Source organism: Hyla sarda, chromosome 6 (assembly GCF_029499605.1).
Source record: "Hyla sarda isolate aHylSar1 chromosome 6, aHylSar1.hap1, whole genome shotgun sequence".
NCBI lineage: Eukaryota > Metazoa > Chordata > Amphibia > Anura > Hylidae > Hyla > Hyla sarda.
In genome coordinates, this window is record NC_079194.1 from 148,836,229 (window position 1) to 148,861,317 (window position 25,089).

At 41.7% G+C, this 25,089-nt stretch overlaps 1 protein-coding gene across 7 annotated transcripts in view; it reads right to left on the reverse strand.

Moving 5' to 3' along the window:
* GSE1 (Gse1 coiled-coil protein) overlaps positions 1 to 25,089 on the reverse strand; it is a 510,276-nt gene that overhangs the window by 27,700 nt on the left and 457,487 nt on the right. For 4 of the 7 annotated variants that reach the window (XM_056525516.1, XM_056525518.1, XM_056525519.1 and 1 more), the window contains 2 exons: positions 16,712 to 16,930; positions 5,688 to 5,887 (listed from right to left, as the gene is read on the reverse strand). In XM_056525516.1, the coding sequence (XP_056381491.1) occupies positions 5,688 to 5,887; positions 16,712 to 16,930 (419 nt within the window). Of the gene's footprint in view, positions 1 to 5,687; positions 5,888 to 16,711; positions 16,931 to 20,984; positions 21,159 to 25,089 lie in introns of those variants that run through there. The other 3 variants (XM_056525517.1, XM_056525522.1, XM_056525521.1) reach the window with 2 other exon arrangements.

Genomic DNA, 25,089 nt, shown 5'->3' on the forward strand with positions numbered 1-25,089 from the left:
TGCTATCCTGGGCTTCATGATCTGCGTCTTACTTTACCTCCCTTCACATTCCCAGCTACATAAATGCATCTGCTGCCAGAGGAAATGAGAGATGTAATTGTGTTTTTACAGGTCAAGTATCTGCATCTGCAAACAAAAAATACTGCTGTCAAAGGTATCACAGCCGCCATACGGCTAGCATGCAAGTCGTCACAAATGTACACTCACAGCAAGCCGTATTTACAGCAATGAACAAACTGGGGCTTCCAACAAAAATTTATTTACTAAGCTGGAAGAAGCAGGGTTCATTGAGCCGCAGAGAGAGAGACTCCCTGGGAATTCATCCTCTCCTCCACCAGACACATCAGCCATAATTAATTGAAAGAGATGGGGCCCCGTTGATTGGAATTCTTAATGAGCAGCAACATCTGTTCACTTTCCAGCTCTTGTGTGTACTCCCTTCACTAAGCTCCCCAGCCCCCTCCTATACACCCTGATGGCTGAACATTCAGCCTTCTCTGAACTGTGCCCTGCCCCTGGCCATAAGGCATTGGAGAGGTCAGGGAGGCATGATAATAATGTGGGGGTGGTGTGACCAGAACACACCTAGGCACAATTCAACCCACCATCTAGCTCACTCAGAGTGTATAGATTAATGTATGCCAACAAGGGCTGTAATGTACTGGCCTTGTTTCTGTACACCAAAGATTGCACTAAAATCCATGCAGTAGAGTAGTTTTCATGTACATCGTAAAGAATTACATAAAAATCTTTCGCTAAACCAACAAGAGGTAAAGTAATGTATTAACGTAAAGTATGCACTGCAATAAGCACAGAGTATGGTTGTAGGATGATTATATAAATCCATTTATACCTTATATGGTGCAGTAAAACTTATTCCCTATCCAAAGAATAAGGGATAAGTTTAAGATCTCAGGAATTTCGACCACAGGGACCCTGCAATCTCCTGCATGGCACCCTTGCAGATTCCAGGAAGGGAGCGTGTCAACCCCCACACGAAGCGGCGGCCGACACACCCCCTCCATGTATCTGTATGGGAGAGCCGGAAATACCCAAACGTTGTATCTCCGGATCTCCTATACATGGAGTGGGGCGTGTAGGCAACAGATTCCTTCAGGGGTCAACAGGCCTATTTCCTGGGACTGCCAGGGTTCCGTGCAGGAGATTGCGAGGGGGAGAGGGGGTCCCAGCAGTCGGACCCCCAGCGATCTAAAACTTAGACCTGGTTTCACTAGCTGGTGACTGGATGAGGGAGACACAGATCTGGTCATTGTAATCTGAGCACGATACTAGAATATTACTTACAAATGGTGATCTGAAGGGGCACCCCATTATATAGAACAGTAGGGCTATACTTTGCTAGAAGAGGGAAGGAGACACAGATTTTACTTCTCCCATCTAATGTTTTCTCCTTTAGGGTGCGTTCACATGTACACAGATTTGATGCACAGGATTTTCTGCTGCAGATTTCAGTGTAAACTAAATGACTGAGCACAGCTTCTTATCGTCAGCTACAAATCCTGCGCATCAAATCTGCGCAGGATCCTGTATGTGTGAACGTACCCTAAAGGGGTATTCTGGTAGTAAGCACATTGGTACCATAAAGTTAAACAGATTTTTAAATTACTTCTTTTTAAAAATCTTAATCCTTCCAGTACTTATCAGCTGCTACAGAGGAGGTTGTATAGTTTTTTTTTTTGTCTGACCACAGTGCTCTCTGCTGACACCGCTGTCCGTGTCATGAACTGTCCAGAGTAGGAGAAAATCATCATAGCAAACCTATCCTGCTCTGGACAGTTCCTGACATGGACAGAGGTGTCAGCAGTAAGCAATGTGGTCAGACAGAAAGGAAATTCAAAAAGAAAAGAACTTTCGGTGGAGCATATGGCAGCTGATAAGTACTGGAAGGATTAAGATTTTTAAGTAGAAGTAATTTACAAGTCCAGAGTATACAAAAAAGAAGGTTGCAGCAGCACTCTTGGTCAAAAAAATGGAAGCTCTCAGCGCACTTTTTGATTAAAATGTGTCCCCCATCCACCACGCGGAGGTGGCCTAATTTCGGACCCTAACACTCATTTCACTCACCTCTGATGGCGATATGGCCTCTGACTGGGTGACATGCATGATCCACTATCAATTTAAAATACCTCCTGTGAAACAGGGAGGGGCGCACGGCTACAGAGGGTTTTGTTTTTGCTGTGCAATTTAGGGGGAGTGGCACCCTCTGTAGCCGTGCACCCCTCTCTGTTTCACAGGAAGTATTTTAAATTGATAGTGGATCCAGCATGTCACCCAGTCAGAGGCCCTATGCCTAGCAGAGGTGAGTTAAATGAGTGTTAGGGTCCCATCTGAAATGAGGCCACCTCCGCATGGTGGATGGGGGGGGGATGCGTTTTGATCAAAAAGTGCACTAAGAGCCTCCATTTTTTTGACCAAGAGTGCTGCTGCAACCTTCTTTTTTATATACTCTGTATTTGCCACAGCAGCGTGCATATGTGTATTAGGTAGTTGTGCTGGCTATTTTTCTTTTTGTTATGTAATTTACAAATCTGTTTAACTTTTTTGGCACCAGTTGATTTAAAAATAAAATGTCTTCCACCAGAGTACCCCTTTTAAATAACAGCTACTTTAAAATGACACAATGAGGGATTGTTAACCCCCTTCTCCACCTTTCCAGGAGTAAATGAAGAGTTGGGAGAGCTTAAGAATATCAGGCTGGTAGAACATTATCTGATCCATGATTTTGCTTTCTAAATCATCCATTTTTATTTAATATTCATGGGTGTATTGATACATTTTATGTTTTGAGTTTTTTTTTTTATTCTATCATAAAGGCACTTCCAGTCTTACATAAATATAGCTTTAATGGCAGTCCACAAAACAGTAAGAAACTGTACAATCTAGATCAGGGGTAGCCAACCTTTGGCACTGCAGATGTTTTGGACTGGATCTCCCATGATGACTTGGCAGCACTATGGCTGTAAACTCATCATGGGAGATGTAGTCCACAACATCTGCAGTGCCAAAGGTTGGCTACCCCTGATCTAGATGATAGCCCTGAGGTAAGCTACCTACATTCTACACACTCTGCTAAACGATCCGGCCAATAACAATTTAGATGCTGTGATCAACACTGATCATGGTTTCTTAAAATATGGTCATTGCGCAAGATTTCTGCGGGTAAATGAAATAAATTTGTGCGTCCTAAATATGTCACTCCAAGGTACACCGAAACCTACACATCTGGAGGAAATGCTCCATCAGAATGTACGCAAAAAGAGACGCAAAAAAACAGCTTGCACAAAATTTTGCGCAAAAATTTTAACACGAAAGGGGTAAAATCTTTGATACATGTCCCCCCCAAAGGTATTAGGTTCACTCAACATAATGCATTTGGTGCATCTCTAGCTGTCCATGCACCACAAACTAAAATCTACACCAGCTCAAAATATACACAAGCCAATTTCTGGTGTATATTACGGCTAATCTGTTGGGCCGCAGAAGACCACACCATGTCACACTTAACCATGTACACTTTTCTACTACAGACGTCTCAAAAAATATTAGATAGTTGCAAAACTTTTTATTGTATAATGACTCAGCTTTCTAAAACTTAAAGGAAAAAAAATGTCAAAACAATTGGAGCCAAAAGGTTATAAAGATTTGTAAACTATTTCTATTTAAAAATCTTAACCCTTCAAGTACTAATCAGCTGCTGTATGCTTCATAGGAAGTTGTGTAGTTCTTTACATTCCAGTCTGAATACAGTGCTTCCTGCTGCCACCTATGTTTGTGTCAAGAACGGTCCAGAGCATGAGCATATACCTATAGCAAACCTCTCCTGCTCTGTACAGTTCTTGACACAGACAGAGGTGGCAGCAGGGAGCACTGTGCTCAGACTGGAAAGAACTACACAACTTCCTCTAGAGCATACAGCAGCTGATGAGTACTGGAAGGCTTAGATTTTAAAATATTGGAGTAATGTGCAGATCTGTATAATTTTTTTGACATCAGTTGCTCTGACATTTTTTTTTCCTCCAGAGTACCCCTTTAACCCCTTAAGGACCAGGCCTATTTTGTCCTTAAGGACCAGACCAATTTTATTTTTGCATTTTCGTTTTTTCCTCCTTGCCTTCTAAAAATCATAACTCTTTTATATTTCATTCCACAGACCCATATGAGGGCCTGTTTTTTGCACCACCTTTTTTTTACACCAACTGTACTTTGTAATTACATCACTTATTTTACCATATAATGTACGGCGCAACCAAACAAATAATATTTATGTGGGAAAATTGAAAAGAGAACCACAATTTAGCAAATTCTGGAACCCTTTCCGGTAAAAATGACACGTTTTCTTTATTCTGTGGGTCAATACGATTAAAACGATACCCCTGTTATATGCTTTTCTATAATTGTACCGCTTAAAAATCTCAAACCATTTTAACAAAATTAGTATGTTTGAAATTGCCCTGTTTTGACCACCTATAACATTCTCATTTTTCCGTATATGGGGCGGTATGAGGGCTCATTTTTTTCGCCATGATCTGTTGTTTTTATCAGTACCATTTTTGCTTAGGTTTTACTTTTTATAAAAAAAATTTGGGGATAAAATGTGACAACAAAGCTGCAATTTTGGACTTTTTTTTTAACGTTTACGCCGTTCACCGTACTGGATAATTAACAATATATTTTAATAGTCCAGACTTTTACGCACGTGGCGATACCAAATATGTGTATTAATTATTTGTTTACGCTTTTTTGGGGGTAAAATGGGAAAAACGGACGTTTTAGTTTTTTATTGGGGGAGGGGATTTTTCAAATTTTTTTAACTTTATTTTACATTTTTTTTTACTTTTTCTTTTACACTTTAATAGTCCCCATAGGGGACTATTCATAGCAATCATTTGATTGCTAATACTGTTCAGTGCTATGTATAGGACACAGCACTGCTCAGTATTATCTGTGATCTTCTGCTCTGGTCTGCTCGATCTCAGACCAGAGCAGAAGACCCCGGGAGACAGCCGAAGCCAGGTGAGGGGACCTCCGGCTGCCATGCTGGATGATCAGATCCCAGCGGCAGCGCTGCGGGCGATCCAATCATCCAAAGTACCGCACTGCCGTAGATGCCGTGATCTGTATTGATCACGGCTTCTGAGGGGTTAATGGCGGACATCCACGCGATCACGGATGTCCACCTTTAACAGCGGGTCCCTGGCTGCTGATAGCAGCCGGGATCTGCCGCGCATGACACGAGCACCAGTCCGGTGCTCGAGGTCATAGCGGCATGTAAATGTACATCATGGTGCGTTAAGTACCACAGCACCATGACGTACATTTACGTCCATTGTCGTTAAGGGGTTAAGCTTAGCCTCACGTCCACATTTGTAAATCTCTACCACACAGATGTGGTGTTTTGTACTACTTCTGCTCTACTGTGACAAATCTCTTCAATCAACTGCTTATTCCTCATGAATATTTACTTCTTCATAAAGCTAATAATTCTAATAGCCCATTTTAATCCTTCATATAATATATTAGTCTAGTAAATCCAATGTCATTTGTTTCTAACATTCTGTAATGTCCAAAATAATTAAAAGGTTTTTTTTTCTTTGACATATCCCAGAGCCTTAACAGTCTAAATAGAAGGAAATGAATATGAGCATCTTGAATGGTACATATAATACCTGACGGGCCTCACTCCTCCACACTCCGTTCACTGTTTTAGTTGGTGCAATGGTCACCACAGGTGGGGTGTTCGGCACACTATGGCCTGCTGGGGGCACTATAATGGGCCCCATTGGACCCCTCTTCGGTGTGCTGGCAGGAGAACTGTGATTTGTAGCCGGTGATGAAACTGGAGAAGACTCGCTGCTTATTGATGATCCTGGAAGAGAAAAAGAAAACATATTTTATGTTTTGGAATACTGACTACTGCAAGGAAACTGCAGAAAACATGTAAAGACATTATAAATAATCAGGTTCAGATCCCGTATAAATTGGTTCTCCAAATCCTAGTTAATAAATGTAGGAGATGTGAACAAGCAATATTGATTGTCCATCATTAGAATGGTAAAAATCAAGACCTAGGCACAATTATATAAATTAATACAGATAATGGCCACGATCTCTCTCCACAAGATGTGTGGCATAATATGCCTTTAGTATTTGGGCAGTAGCCGTCAGTCATAGCCCTGTCCACAGAGAGGTATAGTGAACCAGCATTGCTGCAGTTTGTGTTAATTAGACATACAGCTTCTGTTGACCACGAGGAACCTGACCTAGTCCTGGTGCATGGGGTGCGAGTGTAATCCAGACAATGGAATATATGCAAGAGAAATAAAGACAACTGCACTCACCATCCAGTAGTAGGAATTTCTTTACTGTAGTCTGTTAGGCATTAACGGACTACAGTAAAGAAATTAGTACTACTGGATGGTGAGTGCAGTTGTCTTTATTTCTCTTGCATGTATTCCACAGCAAGGTGCATTATATGTCCTTCCTTTTATAGTTTGCAAGGATAAAACATTTCCATTTGTTTTACTCCAAATATATATATTACACATATGCACAAATGCAATGCAAAATAGTCAGAGCCAAAATGGGAAAATATGTATGTAGCATTAAATCATTCCCCTTATGGTTCTGAAAAGTTGCATTTGAACCTAAGTTTAATATTGGCTCCATAGATGTGAAGAGGAAATGTTGGATCTAGGATGCGTGGGCAGCAAGATGATTACAAGCGGATTGTTGAACACATATTTTCTGGCTTGTGGGAACAGTGGAGAGGTTGTAGCACGCTGAGATGTCTCATGCAGTTACTGTAAACTGATCGTGGGCTGGGAGCGAGTAGACGTGTAATGAGAATAAAGCTGATCAGCCAGAGATTTATTTATTCTTTTCCATGAGAAGCAGACACTCATTTTATCCAGCAACGTAGGTGGCCATGATCAGATGAGGGCTCTAATCCTTATACTTTAAATAGATCTGTTCTGGTATAGTGGTCATCTTCACACATAATGTTAACAGAAAAGGTTCCTCTGTAATAACTGCTCTATGGAAGACTGATGATGTCAACCCATTGCTTCATTTCTGGAGTTCTCTTACAGAAAACCTGTGTCCAAAGTTTATTTTTATGGGCAATTTTCATCATATTACAAGAAGCTTCAATGCTGAAAGAAATATTAAAATCAATACTGTTTTTGTGTGTGTGTATATATATATATATATATATATATATATATATATATATATATATATATATAGCCATAAATGTATGTTGGCACCCCTGAATTATTATTATTATTATTTTTTTTTTTTAAAGAAAATTAAGTATTTCTCACAGAAAGGGATTGCAATAACACGTTTTTTTTTTTTTTTTATACACGTTTATTCCCTTTGTGTGTATTGGAACTAAACCAAAAAAGGTAGGAAAAAAAGAGAGTTGGACATAATGTCACACCTAAGTCCGAAAATGGGCTGGACAAAATTAATGGCACCCTTAACTTAATATTTCGTTGCACACCCTATAAAAAAATAACTGAAATCAGTTGCTTCCTATAACCATCAATAAGCTTCTTACACCTCTCAGTCGGAATGTTGGACAACTCTTCCTCTGCAAACTGCTCCCGGTCTCTCTTATTGGAAGGGCGCCTTTTCCCAACAGCAATTTTAAGATCTCTCAATGTGGTGTTCAATGGAATTTAGATCTGGACTCATTGCTGGCCACTTCAGAACTCTCCAGCGCTTTGTTGCCATCCATTTCTGGGTACTTTTTAACGTATGTTTGAGGTCATTGTCCTGCTGCAAGAACCAAGATCTTGGACGCAAACCCAGCTTTCTGACACTGGGCTGTACAGTGCGACCCAAAATCCGTTGGGAATCCTCAGATTTTATGATGCCTTGCACACATTCAAGGCACCCAGTGCCAGAGGCTGAAAATGAACCACAAAACATCATTGAGCCTCCACCATATTTCACTGTAGGTATTGTGTTCTTTTCTTTGTAGGCCTCATTCCATTTCCGGTAAACTGTAGAATGACGTGCTTTACCAAAAAGCTCTATCTTGGTCTCATCTAGACAGACAAGACGTTTTCCCAGAAGGATTTTGTCTGACTCAAGTTCATTTTGGCAAAATGTAGTCTTACTTTTTTATGTCTCTGTGTCAGCAGTGGGGTCCTACTGGGTCTCCTGCCATAGCGTTTTATTTCATTTACATGTCGACGGATAGTTTGCGCTGACACTGATTGCTCCCTGAACCCGCAGGCACAGCTTTGTTTGGGGATGCTTATCCACCATCTGGACTATCCTGCGTTGACACCTTTCAATTTTTCCCTTCTGTCCACGACCAAGGAGATTAGCTACAATGCCATGGGTTGCAAACTTCTTAATAATGTTGCGCACTGTGGACAAAGGCAAATCTAGATCTCTGGAGATGGACCTGTAACCTTGTTGATATTTTTCCACAATTTTGGTTCTTAAGTCCTCAGACAGTTCTCTTCTCCTCTTTCTGTTGTCCATGCTTAGTGTGGCACACACAAACACACAATGCAAAGACTAAGTGAACTTCTCTTCTTTTTATCTGCTTTCAAGTGTGATTTTTATATTGCCCACACCTGTTCCTTGCCCCAGGTGAGTTTAAAGGAGCATCACATGCTTGAAACAATCTTATTTTTCCACAATTTTGAAAAGGTGCCAATCATTTTGTCCAGCCCATCTTTGGAGTTTAGTGTGACACTATGTCAAATTTGCTTTTTTTCCTTCCTTTTTTGGTTTAGTTCCAATACACACAAAGGGAATAAACATGTGTATAGCAAAACATGTGTTACTGCAATCCTTCTCTGTGAGAAATACTTTCAGGGGTGCCAACATTTATGGCTATATATATATATATATATATATATGTATGTATGTATATGGCCATAGTCACAATAGACCTCGCTAGTCCCTATTAAACAGAATAGGAAAGTTTCCCGGGTGTACTCTGATCTGTCCAGAAATCATTTCTCAGGAGGTGGAGTCCTAGCATTATCTGTTGTGTTATCTATAAATAATGCTGTAACCTTTCACAGTACTACTGTCTGTAATGATAAAGGAGGACACTACAAACACCAGAGCAAAATGTTTCCACTTTATACAGTAGGTATATGGAGGAGTAATACTGTGGCATATTGACCTCCCTGCCGTCCTGCACACTACCAGAAACACAAACCAGGTGAAATATCTGCAAACTGCAGAGTGTACTATACTCTCAAGCAGCTAGTCATCTCACAAGGCAGGTAACAATGCATAAAATCATGAGCCTATCCTCTCTATAGGGGAAAAAAAAAAACACAAACTTAGTCCTTGAGCATCAAGGCTTCAATGTTTCTAAAGAGAATTTCATCTTTGGAGCATCAGGGTTAGCAGGCAGATCAGACATCTCTGTTGTATGACGTGCACACAAAACAATCAATGATTTGCTGACCTGGCGGCCACATCTGCACCATTAGATGGAGAAGCAGCTACAAGGCATTCCCAGGACACTGGAGCCTTGAATAGGAAGAAAGGCCACTGGGAGAAGAGCACAAGAGAGAAATGATTTTTATCATATATGCATCTGGAGACAGACCTCTTCCCATTAGCCTGTGGATGTGAACATAGGAGGAAGGGTCTGCTTATTACAGGGCAGAGTAGCTGATAAGGTTCAGAGCAGCTATTGAAGCGTATCTTGTTAACGGAAGGCCAGGAACAATTAGGAATGTAATCCTTTCTGAGCTAGGGAGCTGTCCCCGACTGTTCACAATCAATAGCTTCCCAACAAGTCAGGCAATTAACGGCACCACAGCTCCAAGCATTACAGCCTCCAGATTTGCTGTGCAGCTTTAAACAGGGCGACAGTGTGATCATTGTAATTAACTGCTGGCATTCGAAGAGGACTCGCTCAATAAAATGAATTGGGATTAGAGTTGATAAGTCTTAGCGTGGCGATGTCACCTCTATTGTCTGCCCCCCTGCTTGCCACTTCATGATGCCATTTTATCTGTACAACATGGTGAAGGTGTGCAGTTAACAACTCTGCAGCCAGTCCATCCAAACCTCTGATGCCGGAAGAGAAGTGGATCTTTGGATGTATTCTAAAAATTGTCCATAATATGTTTTTGATTGGTTGATAAGTAGTTTGGAAACAGATGCACTCCACATATATGTAACTTTGATTCTGTACTGGAAAAGGAACACTGTTCAGCTATGTTCACACAGCAAAATATTTGCAGAATGTCCACCAGGAAAACACGGGCGGACATTCTGCAAATAGCGGGCGCCAGCAGGACATGCCAGCACTAGGACCGCTTGGAAATGAACTCTATAGACTGCAATGTATTTCTGAGAATCCTGGGATCAGGAAATTCTGCCATGTGCGCATAGCAGCAGAGTCCTATTAAAAACAATGCTACAACTGAACTGCCCAAAGGAATTTTTCTGCCAGATCCCACTCGGAATTTGTTTGGCCGGTCTCCAGTAGCTTCTGCCTGTCCAACTTGTCTTGACTGATAGATATTTTTGTATATCCAAACAGGGAAAGATCTATCAAATAAGGCTGGTGGGGCAGGAAACAACCACCAGGGAAAACCCCAATGACTGGCTGGGTCAGTGTGAAAGTGAGGACAGGTTACCTTTAAGATGAAATTATTATGTTCATCTGGTGAAATAGATATCATGATATAGAGATTACAGTCAAGGCAGTTTTAGGAAAACTTCTAACTACTTCAACCGGTAGATTTTATTACTGTGGTATCAGTCCAACAATTATTGTTTCAATTATCAGTTGTATCAGACAAAGTTGTTATGTCTGAAGAAGCTTTAGCATGTATAACACCACAGGAAAATAAAAAGCTTTCATGCAGATGATTTCACTTAAAAGGTTATCGAAAGTCTCTATTTACCAATATAAGAACAACAAAACTGACACAGAAAGGCTGCTAGAGAACAAACAAAGGGCGAATTTGTGCCTGTGTGGGAATAGGACAAATGGGTTATTCAAAGACACCAGAAGGAGCACAAAAGATTCTCTATGTAACTTTCCTTTTCTGTTAAAAATTACAATTCCCAATTTCTCGGCGCTTGTTCAGGTCACGATCCGAATGCAGTAATAAAACTGAAGCCAAATGGTGTTCCCGGAGGTAGACAATAATAAAATTGTGTATCAGCTACCAAAGGAGGACACATTACCAACATTATGACACACTGACTGGCAGACCATTTGTAGCTTCTTTTCACGCCACTGTAGAAATTACATTTTGGAATTCTAGAACAAAAAGACAAATTACTAAGAAATCTATTAGTGCTGTGACAATGTGATCTGGATCCCTAAGGTCATGGTCACACATGGTGAAATTGCTGGAGATCTGAAGTGAGCTGTGATGTGTGGTAACATTCCCTTAGGGAGAGGTTTACAACAGCTAAATATCCCATTTACAGTTGGCTGTTAAAAACTATATTGTCTTGTTTATACTGAGTGTTTCCTGGGGGGGGGGGGGGGGATTAATTTCTGGTTTTAGTTATTAAAGGGGTACTCCACCCGTAGACATCTTACAAAGGATAGGGGATGTCTGATCGCGGGGGTCCCTCGCGATCTCTACTGCGGCACCCCAGTCATTCGGTGCAGGGAGCGAACTTCGCTCCATGCCGGATCACTAACGTTGCAGTGCCAGAGGCTCGTGACCTCACTGCAACGCCCCCTCCCATAGATTTGCATTGAGGGGGCGTGGCGTAATGTCACAAGGGGGCGTGACCTTGACGTCACGAGCCTCCGGCGCCACAGCTGGCATTCTAAACAAACGCTGGGTGCTGCAGGGTGAGCGCAGGGGTTCCTAGTGGCGGGACCCTCGCGATCAGAAATCTTATCCCCTACCCTTTAATACTGAGAAAAATACCATGTGTGAACGTAGCCTTAGATTGGTTGCCCACAGCATTTTGGGTGAAAGGAGTGCTGCAGCAGTTTCTTGAGAAAAAGCCAGTGGATTAAAATTAAGAGAAAATATAGTTCTTGCTGGGTTGATTCCTTGCTTTGGCTAAAAAAACAAAAACAAAAAAACTGCATTACAATGCCCGCAGTGGTGTTTTTTTGTTTTCAAATGCTGTTTTACATAAATTCTGCTCAGAAATTCCTGTGCTGCAGCTTTCCATTGTTTCTAATGGTACACCGTGCACACTGCAGAATTTCCACAGTGGAAAATACCACTGCAGAAATTCATATACTTTTTTTTTACGCGGAATCCACTCAGAAATGCATTGCCATCAATAGAGGTGGCGCATGTTCAAGCGGTCTTGAGTTGATTGGTTCATGCGGCACATGGAATCTCTGCCCTAAATTTCTCCGGGTGGATATTCCATAGCCCTTAGATTGCTATCAAATACAGTGTTTTATATTTGTGTGTGTTTTTTAGGGAAACTGCCACTACAGCTTTTGAGCCAAATCCAGAAGCGTATTTATAAGGAATAGAAAATATAAAGGAAACTACAGCCTCAGGGCACATTCACGTGGTGTATTTTTTGTTCAGATTTCAACCACATAAAATCCATGTCTCATTGATTTCAGTGTCCACTATGTAGTTCCCTGAATCTAAAGAAAAAAGCAGCATATCAATCAAACTGTAAATCTGCAGCAGAAATTTGATGGTATACCATAGCTTTCGGCCACCAAATTGCTTTAAAGGGGTTCTCCGGTGCTTAGACATCTTATCCCCTATCCAAAGGATAGGGGATAAGATGCCTGATGGCGGGAGTCCTGCCGCTGGGGACCCCCAGGATCATGTACGCGGCACCCCGTTTGTAAGCAGTCCCCGGAGCATGTTCGTTCCGGGAATGATTACCGGCGACTACAGGGCGGGCGACGTGTGACGTCACGCCCCCGTGTGATGTCACGCTCCGCCCCTCAATGCAAGCCTACGGGAGGGGGCATGCATATCACGCCACACAATGCAAGCCTACGGGAGGGGGCGTGAAAGCTATCCCGCCCCCTCCCGTAGGCTTGCATTGAGGGGCGGAGCGTGACATCACACGGGGTCGGGGCGTGACTTCACACGCCGCCCGCCCTGTTGTCGTCGGTAATCAGTCCCGGAGCGAACACTGGGTGCCGCGTGCATGATCCTGGGGGTCCCCAGCGGCGGGACTCCCGCGATCAGGCATCTTATCCCCTATCCTTTGGATAGGGGATAAGATGTCTAAGCACCGGAGTACCCATTTAAAATCTGCAGTTGATTTCTCAGATGTTAAACTCTATAGTAGGAACATGCCCTTAGGAAATTTTCCAAAAACTACTTTAACAGAGAAAACTACACAGTTTTTCAGCAACATTTGTGTGTTTGTCTACCGTGATAAGGGCCTGCTTCCTGCTGCAGCATGAATGGGTAAACATACCCTAAAGACGTTATACAATTCTATCAAGGAGAAAAAGAAAGCATTGATTTTCCAACATGCACATGATTTTCCATCTCCACCATACAATAATAAAAAAAAACTTGCGATGTAGGAGACAAACAGCTTAGTCCTTTGTTCTGCCCAGTTTCCTTCCATCAGGGAGGAAGCAGCATTATATCCACTACCCATCCAAGTTACACTGTATAATATCTTATGCCTAGAAGTCATATACATCAACAAAAAATGTTTTGAAGGGCTCATCCACACAATATTCCAGACTGATAACACACAGAAATTACATGGTTTACAATAACAAGAGGAGACAAAAGTCAATTAACGTCACTCCAGACAACAAAAGAGAGTACAACATGGGGAAGACCAAGCTGCCATCTCACTTTTAAAGAAGCTCAGAGCAGGACAAACACCCCCTGTGTAGCCAAGGCACCATGGAGACTGCTCATCCTCCCATACAATCACTTCCCCCACCCCCACTACATCCTCCACATGTAAAGGTTAAAGCACTTAATCATTACATGAACAACACTGAGCATTACTGCCATAAAATGCCAAACACACCAAACACATCTGACAGATTGGTTATGAAACAAATAGCTGAACAGTGTCAAGTCTTCAGAAGCTTCTATATACACTCAAGTGGTACAAGCCCAGAGATAACAGCAAACTTTATGAACAAAAAACCTAATACAGTATACTAGATGTTAGTATACTACGTTTCTTGTCTTCTGTTTTGACCCTATAGGTAGTAGTGCTATATACTTTGTTGCTGTATGTATGAGGGAAATAATCAGATACATTTCAAATTTGCATCATGTTTATTAGTTTCAATGCAATTCATATTGCTTCAGGTAGAAACAATTATTTACACTTCGGCTACAATGTAATTGCTTGGGGTTTTTTAAGCATCTGTACACAACATCCCACCCCAAGATGAAAATGTGAAGTACATAGAGCTAGGGAGAAAAGATCATAATGTAGAATCTTGAAGCAGCAGATTTACAAAGTCGCTGCGCATCAATGATGCAGAGCCTCCTGATCTGCTCCAGATCGGCAGAACATGTAAGCACAGACACGGTGCCAGCTGCAGTATTACAAAGGATTTTTCTGAGCCCCCTCTTTCCTCCCTCCTTGTGCTCTAGCATCATCCAGCCTAGCACTGCTCACATCACACTAAATGGGCCACTTATGAGATTAATGTACTCTGCAAACGACCGGTAATTTCTACCTTAATTATGAAATTAATTTGCTGCTGTTAAACTCCCCTTCTTCACCATAATATAGGCTGCCATTTCAGAGAGTTGTGTCATTCACCCTGAGGGAAGGAAGTGCAGGGATGTCAGAGCTGTGGTCTTTCTACTTTCAGATGGGGGGGCTGGGGGGGGATGGTCCTTTCTGCTATACAACTTACGAAAAGCAATTGTAGAAACAAGCTTTATGCTTATGCACCCTAATCAATTGGAAAATTCAATGTTTCAGATCATTCAATAACATTTGTGTATTTGTGACTGATAGTCACAGCTTACAGCTTCTTTGTTACCATACATTTAGGGGGCCAAGAACCCTGTTGTCTGGAGCTTGCAAAAGTACAGCAGAATTATACGAGCAGCAGATATTCTAATATATGGAGGATTTCAGCATTGGAGATGTGTGACAACAAGTAGTGATCATGGAGATTAAGGATAGGTTCACACTGCAGAATTTCCGCCCAGAGATTCTGAGAGCGGCCAGCGCAGACTGAATCAGTCGGTGCTAGGACCGCACGGACACTGCAGTCTCCAATAGACTGCAATATGTTCCGCGAGTATTTCCGCCTGAAGAATGAGCAACGCCATTCTTCTGGCTGAAATTTTAAAGCGGCTTTTCCGACAAATTCCGCTTCACAAATTCCTAAGTGTGAATTTGTGAATGGAAGCCCATTCACTATACTATACATTTTAGTAAGCGGAATTTCTGCCTGTAATTTCAAAGCGGAATTGCAGGCGGAAATTCCGTAGTGTGAACCTAGCCTTACAAGGCTTCTACAGGACCTCTTGAAGAACTTTGCAGTCATCAATGGCTGATAAAAGGGAACAATAAGTTGCACAGGAAATGGAGAATATCCACTTGTGGATTCTCCCTTAATGCATCTTCCATGGTGTGCTATAGATTATATAAAGCACAATATAGGGTATAAGTAGCTAGCTGTGATGTGAGAATAGAACAATTTATCGTTGGAAACAGACTTTGAACAGGGTTATGACAATAATATTCATAGATTTTTGCAAATCAAATTCTCTCAACCTTAGTATGAGAAGGAGCTTTCCAAATAGAAAACAGACATACATATATATATACATATATATATATATATATATTGATAGAGAGAGAGCAGCACTCCTCCAATGAAGTGGAAAAAAAAGTGGATTTATTAGCTCACATAGCGGCAACGTTTCTGTCCTACCATAGGACCAATTTCAAGCTTGAAAATGGTCCTATGGTAGGACAGAAATGTTGCAGCTCTCTCTCTATCGATATATATATATATATATGTTTGTTTTCTATTTGGAAAGCTCATTCTCATACTAAGGTTGAGAGAATTTGATTTGCAAAAATCTATGAATAATATTGTCATAACCCTGTTTAAAGTCTGCTTCTGTTTCTATTTTTATATCTCATGGACTGTGATCGTGTCTGGGGCGCTTGCACCCGCCGTGGCCTTGGATAAGTAGTGCTACATATTTTTATACACATATATATTATTTGAGCATGTCAGTCTGCAGCTGGAACCTCCCCTAGAAAATGTGCCACCTCTTCTCAGAAAACAGAGACCCCGCTTATATAAGAATAGTAGTTTTTACTGGCAAGCTGAAAGAATAGAAAGCGAAGAGAATGATGATCTGCAAACCTCCAACATTTCCACCTAGGAAATTTTCAAGCAGTCATACATCAATTGATATTAGACAGTGGTCTCTAGTCTATGACTGTAAGTTAGTCCACTGCTCTATACATGACGTTGTGGATTGTGGTCCTAGTCACTTGCCAGTTGGGAATCTGTACTACAAGCACATACAAAAACTGAGTGGCCAGATTACAGTCTAACTTTCCAATACATACAGGACACTAGTGATCTTTCTATAATGACACATTGTCCTAGACACTTCCATATCTGACCTTTTATTGAAAGGGACACATATTGGACCTATTTGGAGGGGAGCAGCAGTTGGTGGGGACAGGTGTTCTCCACCAAGATGGCATGCTGTGGTGATATGGGGTTGTAGACATGCACAAGACACAGGTTCCAAGCATTAAATCTTACCTCTCGGCTCCTCTGCCTGTTTTGCAAGTTTACGCAGCGCTGCAGCAAAGCTGGAGGAGGGTGCGGACTGGACTGATAGCGCGCTGCTGGCCGCCGGGCTGCCATTGGGTACCAGGGAGCCATTGAGAGGGGAGGGAGTGAGGGGGCTGACAGTGGCCGTGGTCCGGGTGGCTGTAGAAAGCATTCCTATGGAAGGTGACTTTGGCTCATGGTTCATGCCTGGAATAAGGAAAATAAAAATGGGACATAAAGCTAAACAGAATAAATGCTTGAGAAGGAAAAATAAAATGAAAATACACATTACAGTGGTTGGCTATACAATACTAGAGGAAGGACCAGCTGCATTTCATGAAAGTCATCAGTACTAGCCTAACATCTCAGAGATGCTACAGGGACGGTTTTGTCTGAACTGAGAAAGTTGAGAAGGATCCACTTTAGTTGCCTTACTGTTCATTTATCCTGTTTATTGCAGAGACATATTACAGTGATCTATATGAGTAGGTTTTTTTTTTTTCCTTTTGTTTCTTTTGGACACTTGGACAGTTATGACATAGTATGACTGCTTACAAGAAAATCTCTTACATTTTAGATTACATACATTTAGATTTATTTTTTTTCACCTGTAAAACATATCTAAAGGTCCAGCTGCTAGAGGACTTCCTGAAATTGCTGCCAACTGCCTGGAAGAATGGACTGCAAAAAGTGGAAGTGAGGCAAAATGTTTAGCTTAGGGATCTTCACATCTATACCACAGCAGTACACCGGGAGATAGATTTAAACGGCACCTAAATGTATACTGTGATATACAAATAGACTTTTATTCTGCAAAAGTTGTAAAAAAATTTATAAAAAGTTTGCTCATACAGCCAGTGCCTCAGCTCAGCACATAGCTACCCCTGCGATCAAACATATTATCCCCTATCCTTTGGATAGGGGATAAGATGTCTAGGGGCAGAGAACCCCTTTTAATTCCTCCATGTAGTGTTTCTATAGATCAACTGGTCTCTTGACACTGCCAATCAGAATGTGTTTGTTTACATGCAAACATGGAGAAAATTCTTGGTGATCTTCCCATAAAGACAGAAAAACCCACAGTGTTCCCTAAAATAACTTAAAACTGGCAAAATTAATAATAAATAAAAAATGACAGAAAAGTCAAGTTTTGGAAAAAGTTGTCAAGTTTTGGAAAATGTATCCACAGGATAAGGGATAAGTGTCTGATTGTGGGGGGTCTGACCGATGGGACCCCATGTGCCCTGGCTCTCCCTATTCATGGATTTGTGTCGACCACCGCATGAAGAGGTGGCCGACACACTGCCTCTATATCTCTCTACAGGAGAGCCGGAGATATAGCACATGTGAATCTGCGGCTCTCCCATGGAGATGCAATAAGGAAGACTAAGACTGTACCTACTGTAAAACAGGGAGAAAGTTTGGTCATGTTTTGGGCCTGCTTTGTTGAGTCTGGTACAGGGAGTCCTGAATCTGTACTGGTTACAATGAAATATCAACATAATCAAGGCTTTCTGGAGCAAAACGTTCTGCCCAGTGTTCAGAAGCTTGGTGTCTGTCACAAGCCATGGGTCCTCCAACAGGATAAGGACCCAAAACACAGCTAAAAACACCTAAGAATGGCTAAGAGCAAAACAATGGACTATTCTGAAGTGGCCTTCTATGAGCTCTGATCTGAATCCTATTGAACATCTGTGGAAGGAGCAAAAACATGCAGAAGGAGAAGGCGCCTTTTAAACCTGAAACAGCTGGAGTAGTTTGCTTATGAAGTGTGGTCCAAGATACCAGTAGACAAGTGCAGAAGTCTCATTGTAAATTTTTATTAGTACTTTAATTAGCTTAAGGGTAGGGTCACATGTTGCGTTTATGCAGTGTATCTAACGTTGCACAGTGGGAATTACAATGGGGGAGACTTATCATTCGATATAGACGTTATTTTCCGTCTATCATTGGCGCTGTGATGGCGCAGTCATGTAATATTAGGAAACGTCTACAAAAGTTTCACAAATGTCGCTAAGTTTTTGAGTAGCAGTACACCTATTTCCAATTTAGACATGCAGTGCACCCTTATTTATCATATACGACCCGATTTCCAGGCGCTAAAGTACGCCGACCAAAAGAACACGTACAAAACCTTGTAAGCTAGAGCTTTTCCCGCCCATGCAAGGCGGCAGGGAATTCATCATCTACAGTACATACTTGTGATAAATTACGCTGCAACGGAAAAAGTTAGACAGAAAAAATGAGTAGCGTACACTTTGAATGATAAATCTCCCCCAATGTGTATTCTCCTATGAGCAGACATACAGGGCTTCCCAGTGGCAGCCCTATGTGTGCATTGAGGTTTTGAGGCAGGCCCAGGCATTTTTCCCGCTACATGTGACCCTAAAATGTTTCAGGTAGCATTGCGTTTTTTTATGTCTTTAACTGAAGAGTACCAACAATTTTGTCCACGAATATATATCGCTGCCTTTAGAGCCTGTGATGTAGGAATAATAGTAGGTAAATGTGACAACCAGAAACAACAGAAGAAGTAAAGATGAATTGGCACTGACATATATTACTGCTGTAATTGCAAACCCTGTTATATGTGAGCGTAACAGGAGATGAAGCGTGGATATCCCAATTGTGGATCCTAGGGGGTGCTTCATGGAAACAAGGAATGTGACAAATATATCGATGCTAAGAAAAGTGAAAACTAAGCACTCACCCAGTAGGTATCCTTGGAGATAGATTCCCGAACGGGGTCTTCAGCAGGGAGGAGGTAGATGGACCGGGGAGCTCAGACGCCGGCCACGGTCCGTATCACGCCAATGGGTGCTTCATCAGACCTGACGAACTGCCCATTGGCATGATACGGACCGTGGCCGGCGTCGGAGCTCCCCCCGTTCCATCTACCGCCTCCCTGCTTAAGACCCCGTTCGGGAATCTATCGCTAAGGATACCTACTGGGTGAGTGCTCCGTTTTCACTTTTCTTGGCATCGAAATAATAGTAGGTAATTTACTCGATATCATTTTCATCACTGACAACTAGAAATGTGTGTGGGGGGGGGGGGGGGGATAATGGGGATACAACTAGTTGGTAATGACCAATCAGAATTCAGTTCCCAGAAGTCAGACCGATGAATGCTCTCCAAGAATTTTTATAAGCCACTCACTGAACACTGCAGATAGTAATATCTTTTGACAGTACAAGTGTCCAGTTCTAATCTGAACAGAGTAACAAGAGAATACACCATGGCCTATTGAGCAAACCATAGAAGTACAGTGTAACCAAATGTGCAACTACTTCACCATCTGGTCAGTGCAAACTAGAAAGCTCAGGTAAGCCAACAGTTTGGAGCATTGTGCCCAAGCCCAGTTATGATGTGGATTCAGAACACAAAGACAAGTCATCATGTGCGGGGCCTGAACTAACTATAATGCTGCTTGACATGTTATACTCTGTTTGGAAAATCCTAGCCAAAAAGCATACTTGGCATATAAAGCACAGCGTAGCCCATTATAGGCAAGATATGGAATAAATAGTATACTAAACTCTTGTCTAATCCTCATAACTAATGCATTTCACAATGAGCAGAAAAAAAAATTACATTTCCTCAGATTACAGATAGGAGATTAACAAGGAAAAATACACACATACATACAACACAGAAGCCAACAGACGCCTAAGAACCACAGGGCATTCACATATCCAGTGCACAGAAGCAGCATTAAAGTCTGATCCTCACAGCAGTAACAAGGGAAATGAGAGGCGGCTGGGTTTTCCAGCTTAAAAGATCCATCTAGTCACTGAAAGGCATGCAACAAAGAGGAAGGAGCAAGAATTTCCCAGAGGCTAAACTGCCTGCCAACTGCATGCTTGGCTAGACCTGATGTGTGTAGATCAGAAGCCGCCGTGTCTGTATCAACATAGAATTAAAAAAAAAAATCTGTTCCGAGAATATCACCGGAGGATGGTGGAGAGGAAGGGGAGACACCAGGGTAAATGAGGGGGCACCAAGCACCAGCCACTCCACACAAGGGGCGAAGGCCAGCAACTGGAAAGACACGCGTAGGAACAATAAAACTGAAAAGGAAAGAGAAGGGGGAAGCCTCAGAGAAAGTGAGATGATGTATGAATGAGATGCTACGAGAGAAAGCGTCACAGCAAGAGTGAGTCTATGAGAAAGACAAAGGGATGTAAAGCAAAACATAGGCTGTCGCCACCGTCACCTATAAACAACCGTCCTAATTGTGAGCAATGAGAACACCGCTTACTATGGAGCACAGCAGAGGTGGTCTGTCATGAAGCTTCTGTCTTCTGCTTTTTTTGCCTTAAAATCTCCTGAATCGACGGTCTAAATAGCACACTCTCCAAATAAAGGCTCCAGGACACAGCATTATCCTCCACCAGGGTCCCAGGCTTATCTAACAAAGCAACACCACATTTGCCTTGTGAAAACAAGCTGATACTCAGCCTCTAACAGCTGCCACCAGCGTCACATGGGCTGGCCCCATCTCCCCCAGCCAGGCTGCCTGCAGATAACAGTGACCGTTTTGTCATGAGACTCACAGCATAGGAGTCTATTCAAAGCACTGATCAGGGGGCGTTTGACCCCACTGCGTCCTCGTATCTTTTCTCTGGAGAGGAGGGCTATCTATAACAGGAAGAATGAAGACTTTATACTACCAATACAAGGGGCTTCCCCCCGTTTTTCTGTACATCTGAAGACACAATATAATGGTAGTTCTGCTAAGTAATGGGCAACCTGCAGTACCAGTTTTACAACATTGAACCCATTACCCCTGTGTATGTGTGTGTGTATATATATATATATATATATATACACATACACACACACACAATCATTGGATGGGCAACCCATTCACTACAGAGAAAAAACATAGGAAGAGTAAGCAGTCAAAATCAATACAAGACGTACCCTAAATATGTATGCAGGCCACAGATCAGTTTGTAGTAAATTGTGGTTGATAAACAGTGTCCATTGGACTTAATGTTTTTGTTAAAAATATCAGTTTTAACTATTTCCAAACAGATAAAATATAGCAGGGCAACAAAACCAGTACTATATTTAACCATTCCGGATGGTAAAGCAATAGCTCTCAACTTCACTATATCAGGTTTTAACACTTTGTCCAAAGTATTTTCTATACAAAGTGTGAGCCACCAGTTACCTCAAGTCATGAACAGCTTTATATCGCCAGATAATTAACTCTTTATGGAAGCCAAACAGATCACAAAGTATCCTCATTGCTGTGTTTACATAAAATTAAGGTGTTTCGGACAATAAAAGGGAACCTGTCAGCTACATACCAGGTAAAGAGCAGTGGCTTTATTGTTACTAGCTAAAGGGTGAAACTGGTGGTGCTGAGCTGCCGCTGCAGACCTCCTCCCTTTCTTACCCACCTCCTGCATATCTGTACAAGGCTAGACCAGGATTATAAATGGCAAATGGGGCCTCTGCTTCCAGCCCTCAAAGAAGGGTGGGAGGGAGAAGGCGTGCGCTGCTGCAGCTCAGCACCACTCGTTTGACCCTTCACCTGGTAATAATAGAGACTTTTATAATATTACAAACAGCGATCAGCAAAACTAAAAGGCATGGTGAATTTTATCCCCTTAAAGGGGTACTCCTCGGAAAACATTTTTCTTTAAATGAACTGGTGCCAGAAAGTTGAACAGATTTGTAAGTTACTTTTATTTAAAAATCTTAAAAATTTTTCCAGTACTCTGACCACAGTGCTCTCTGCTGACACCTCTGTCCATTTTAGGAACTGTCCAGAGCAGAATAGGTTTGCTATGGGGATTTTGTCCTACTCTGGACAGTTCCTAAATGGACAGAGGTGTCAGCAGAGAGCACTGTGGTCAAACAGAAAGGAAATTAAAAAATAAAAGAACTTCCTCTGCAGCATACAGCAGCTGATAAGTACTGGAAGGATGAAGATTTTTAAATAGAAGTAATTTACATATCTGTTTAACTTTCTGGCCCCAGGTGATTTAAATTTTTTTTTTTTCTAGTGGAGTACCCCTTTAACCCCTTGGGGACGGAGCCCATTATGACCCTAAGGACGGGAGCATTTTTTGCAAATATGACCACTGTCACTTTAAGCATTAATAACTCTGGAATGCTTTTACTTATAAATTTGATTCAGAGAAAGTTTTTTCGTGACATATTCTACTTTATGTTAGTGGTAAATTTTCGGCGATACTTGCATCATTTCTTGGTGAAAAATTCAAAAATTTCATGGAAAATTAGAAAATTTAGCATTTTTCTAACTTTGAAGCTCTCTGCTTATCAGGAATATGGATATTCCAAATAAATTATATATTGATTCACATATACAATATGTCTTCATTATGTCTGCATCATAAAATTGATGAGTTTTTACTTTTGGAAGACATCAGAGGGCTTCAAAGTTCAGCAACAATTTTCCAATTTTTCGCAAAATTTTCAAAATCGGAATTTTTCAGGGACCAGTTCAGGTTTGAAGTGGATTTGAAGGGTCTTCTGGTTAGAAATACCCCATAAATGACCCCATTATAAAAACTGCACCCCTCAAAGTATTCAAAATGACATTCAGTCAGTGTGTTAACCCTTTAGGTGTTTCACAGGAATAGCAGCAAAGTGAAGGAGAAATTTCAAAATCTTCATTTTTTTACACTTGCATGTTCTTGTAGACCCAGTTTTTGAATTTTTACAAGGGGTAAAAGGAAAAAAATCCTCTCAAAATTTGTAACCCAATTTCTCTCAAGTAAGAAAATACCTCATATGTATATGTCAAGTGTTCGGCGGGTGCACTAGAGGGCTCAGAAACGAAGGAGCAACAATGGGATTTAGGAGAGTGAGTTTTTCTGAAATGGTTTTTGGGGGGCATGTCACATTTAGGAAGCCCCTATGGTGCCAGGACAGCAAAAAAAACCACATCGCACACTATTATGGAAACGACACCCCTCAAGGAACGTAACAAGGGGTACGGTGAGCCTTAACACCCCACAGGTGTTTGACAACTTTTTATTAAAGTCGGATGTGTAAAGGAAAAAAAATATTTTTCCACTAAAATGCTGGTTTTTCCCCAAATTTTACTTTTTTACAAAGGGTAATAGGACAAAATGCCCCCCAAAATTTGTAACCCCATTTCTTCTGAGTATGGAAATACCCCATGTTTAGACGTCAAGTGCACTGTGAGCGAACTACAACGCTCAGATGAGAAGGAGCGCCATTGAGCTTTTAGAGAGATAATTTGTTTGGAATGGAACAAATGATGTGCATTTACAAAGCCCCCCGTGGTGCCAGAACAGTGGACCCCCCCACATGTGACCCCATTTTGGAAACTACACCCCTCACGGAATGTAATAAGGGGTACAGTGAGCATTTACACCCTACTGGCGTTTGACAGATCTTTGGAACAGTGGGCTGTGCAAACAAAAAAATTACATTTTTCATTTTCACGGATCACTGTTCCAAAAATCTGTCAGACACCTGTGGGGCGTAAATGCTCACTGTACCCCTTGTTACATTCCGTGAGGGGTGTAGTTTCCAAAATGGGGTCACATGTGGGTATTTATTTTTTTGGGTTTATGTCAGAACCTCTGTAAAATCAGCCACCCCTGTGTAAATCACCAATTTAGGCCTCAAATGTACATGGTGCGCTCTCACTCCTGAGCCTTGTTGTGCGCCCGCAGAGCATTTTACGCCAACATATGGGGTATTTTTGTACTCAGGAGAAATTGCGTTACAAATTTTGGGGGTCTTTTTTTACTTTTACCTCTTGTGAAAATAAAAAGTAAAGGGCAACACCAGCATGTTAGTGGAAAATGTTTTTTTTTTTTTACACTAACAGGCTGGTGTAGACCTCAACTTTTCCTTTTCATAAGGGGTAAAAGGAGAAAAAGCCCCCAAAATTTGTAGTGTAATTTCTCCCGAGTACAGAGATACCACATATGTGGCCCTAAACTGTTTCCTTGAAATACGACAGGGCTCCAAAGTGAGAGAGCGCCATGCGCATTTGAGGACTAAATTAGGGATTGCACAGGGGTGGACATAGGGGTATTCTATGCCAGTAATTCCCAAACAGGGTGCCTCCAGCTGTTGCTAAACTCCCGGCATGCCTGGACAGTCAGTGGCTGTCCGGAAATGCTGGAAGTTGTTGTTTTGCAACAGCTGGAGGCTCCGTTTTGGAAACACTGCCGTACAATACGTTTTTCATTTTTATTTGGGGGGGGGGGGGAGACAGTGTAAGGGGGTGTATATGTAGTGTTTTACTCTTTATTAGGTGTTAGTGTAGTGTTTTTAGGGTACAGTCACACTGGCGGGTTACGGTGAGTTTCCTGCTAGGAATTTACGCTGCGGCAAAAATTTGCCGC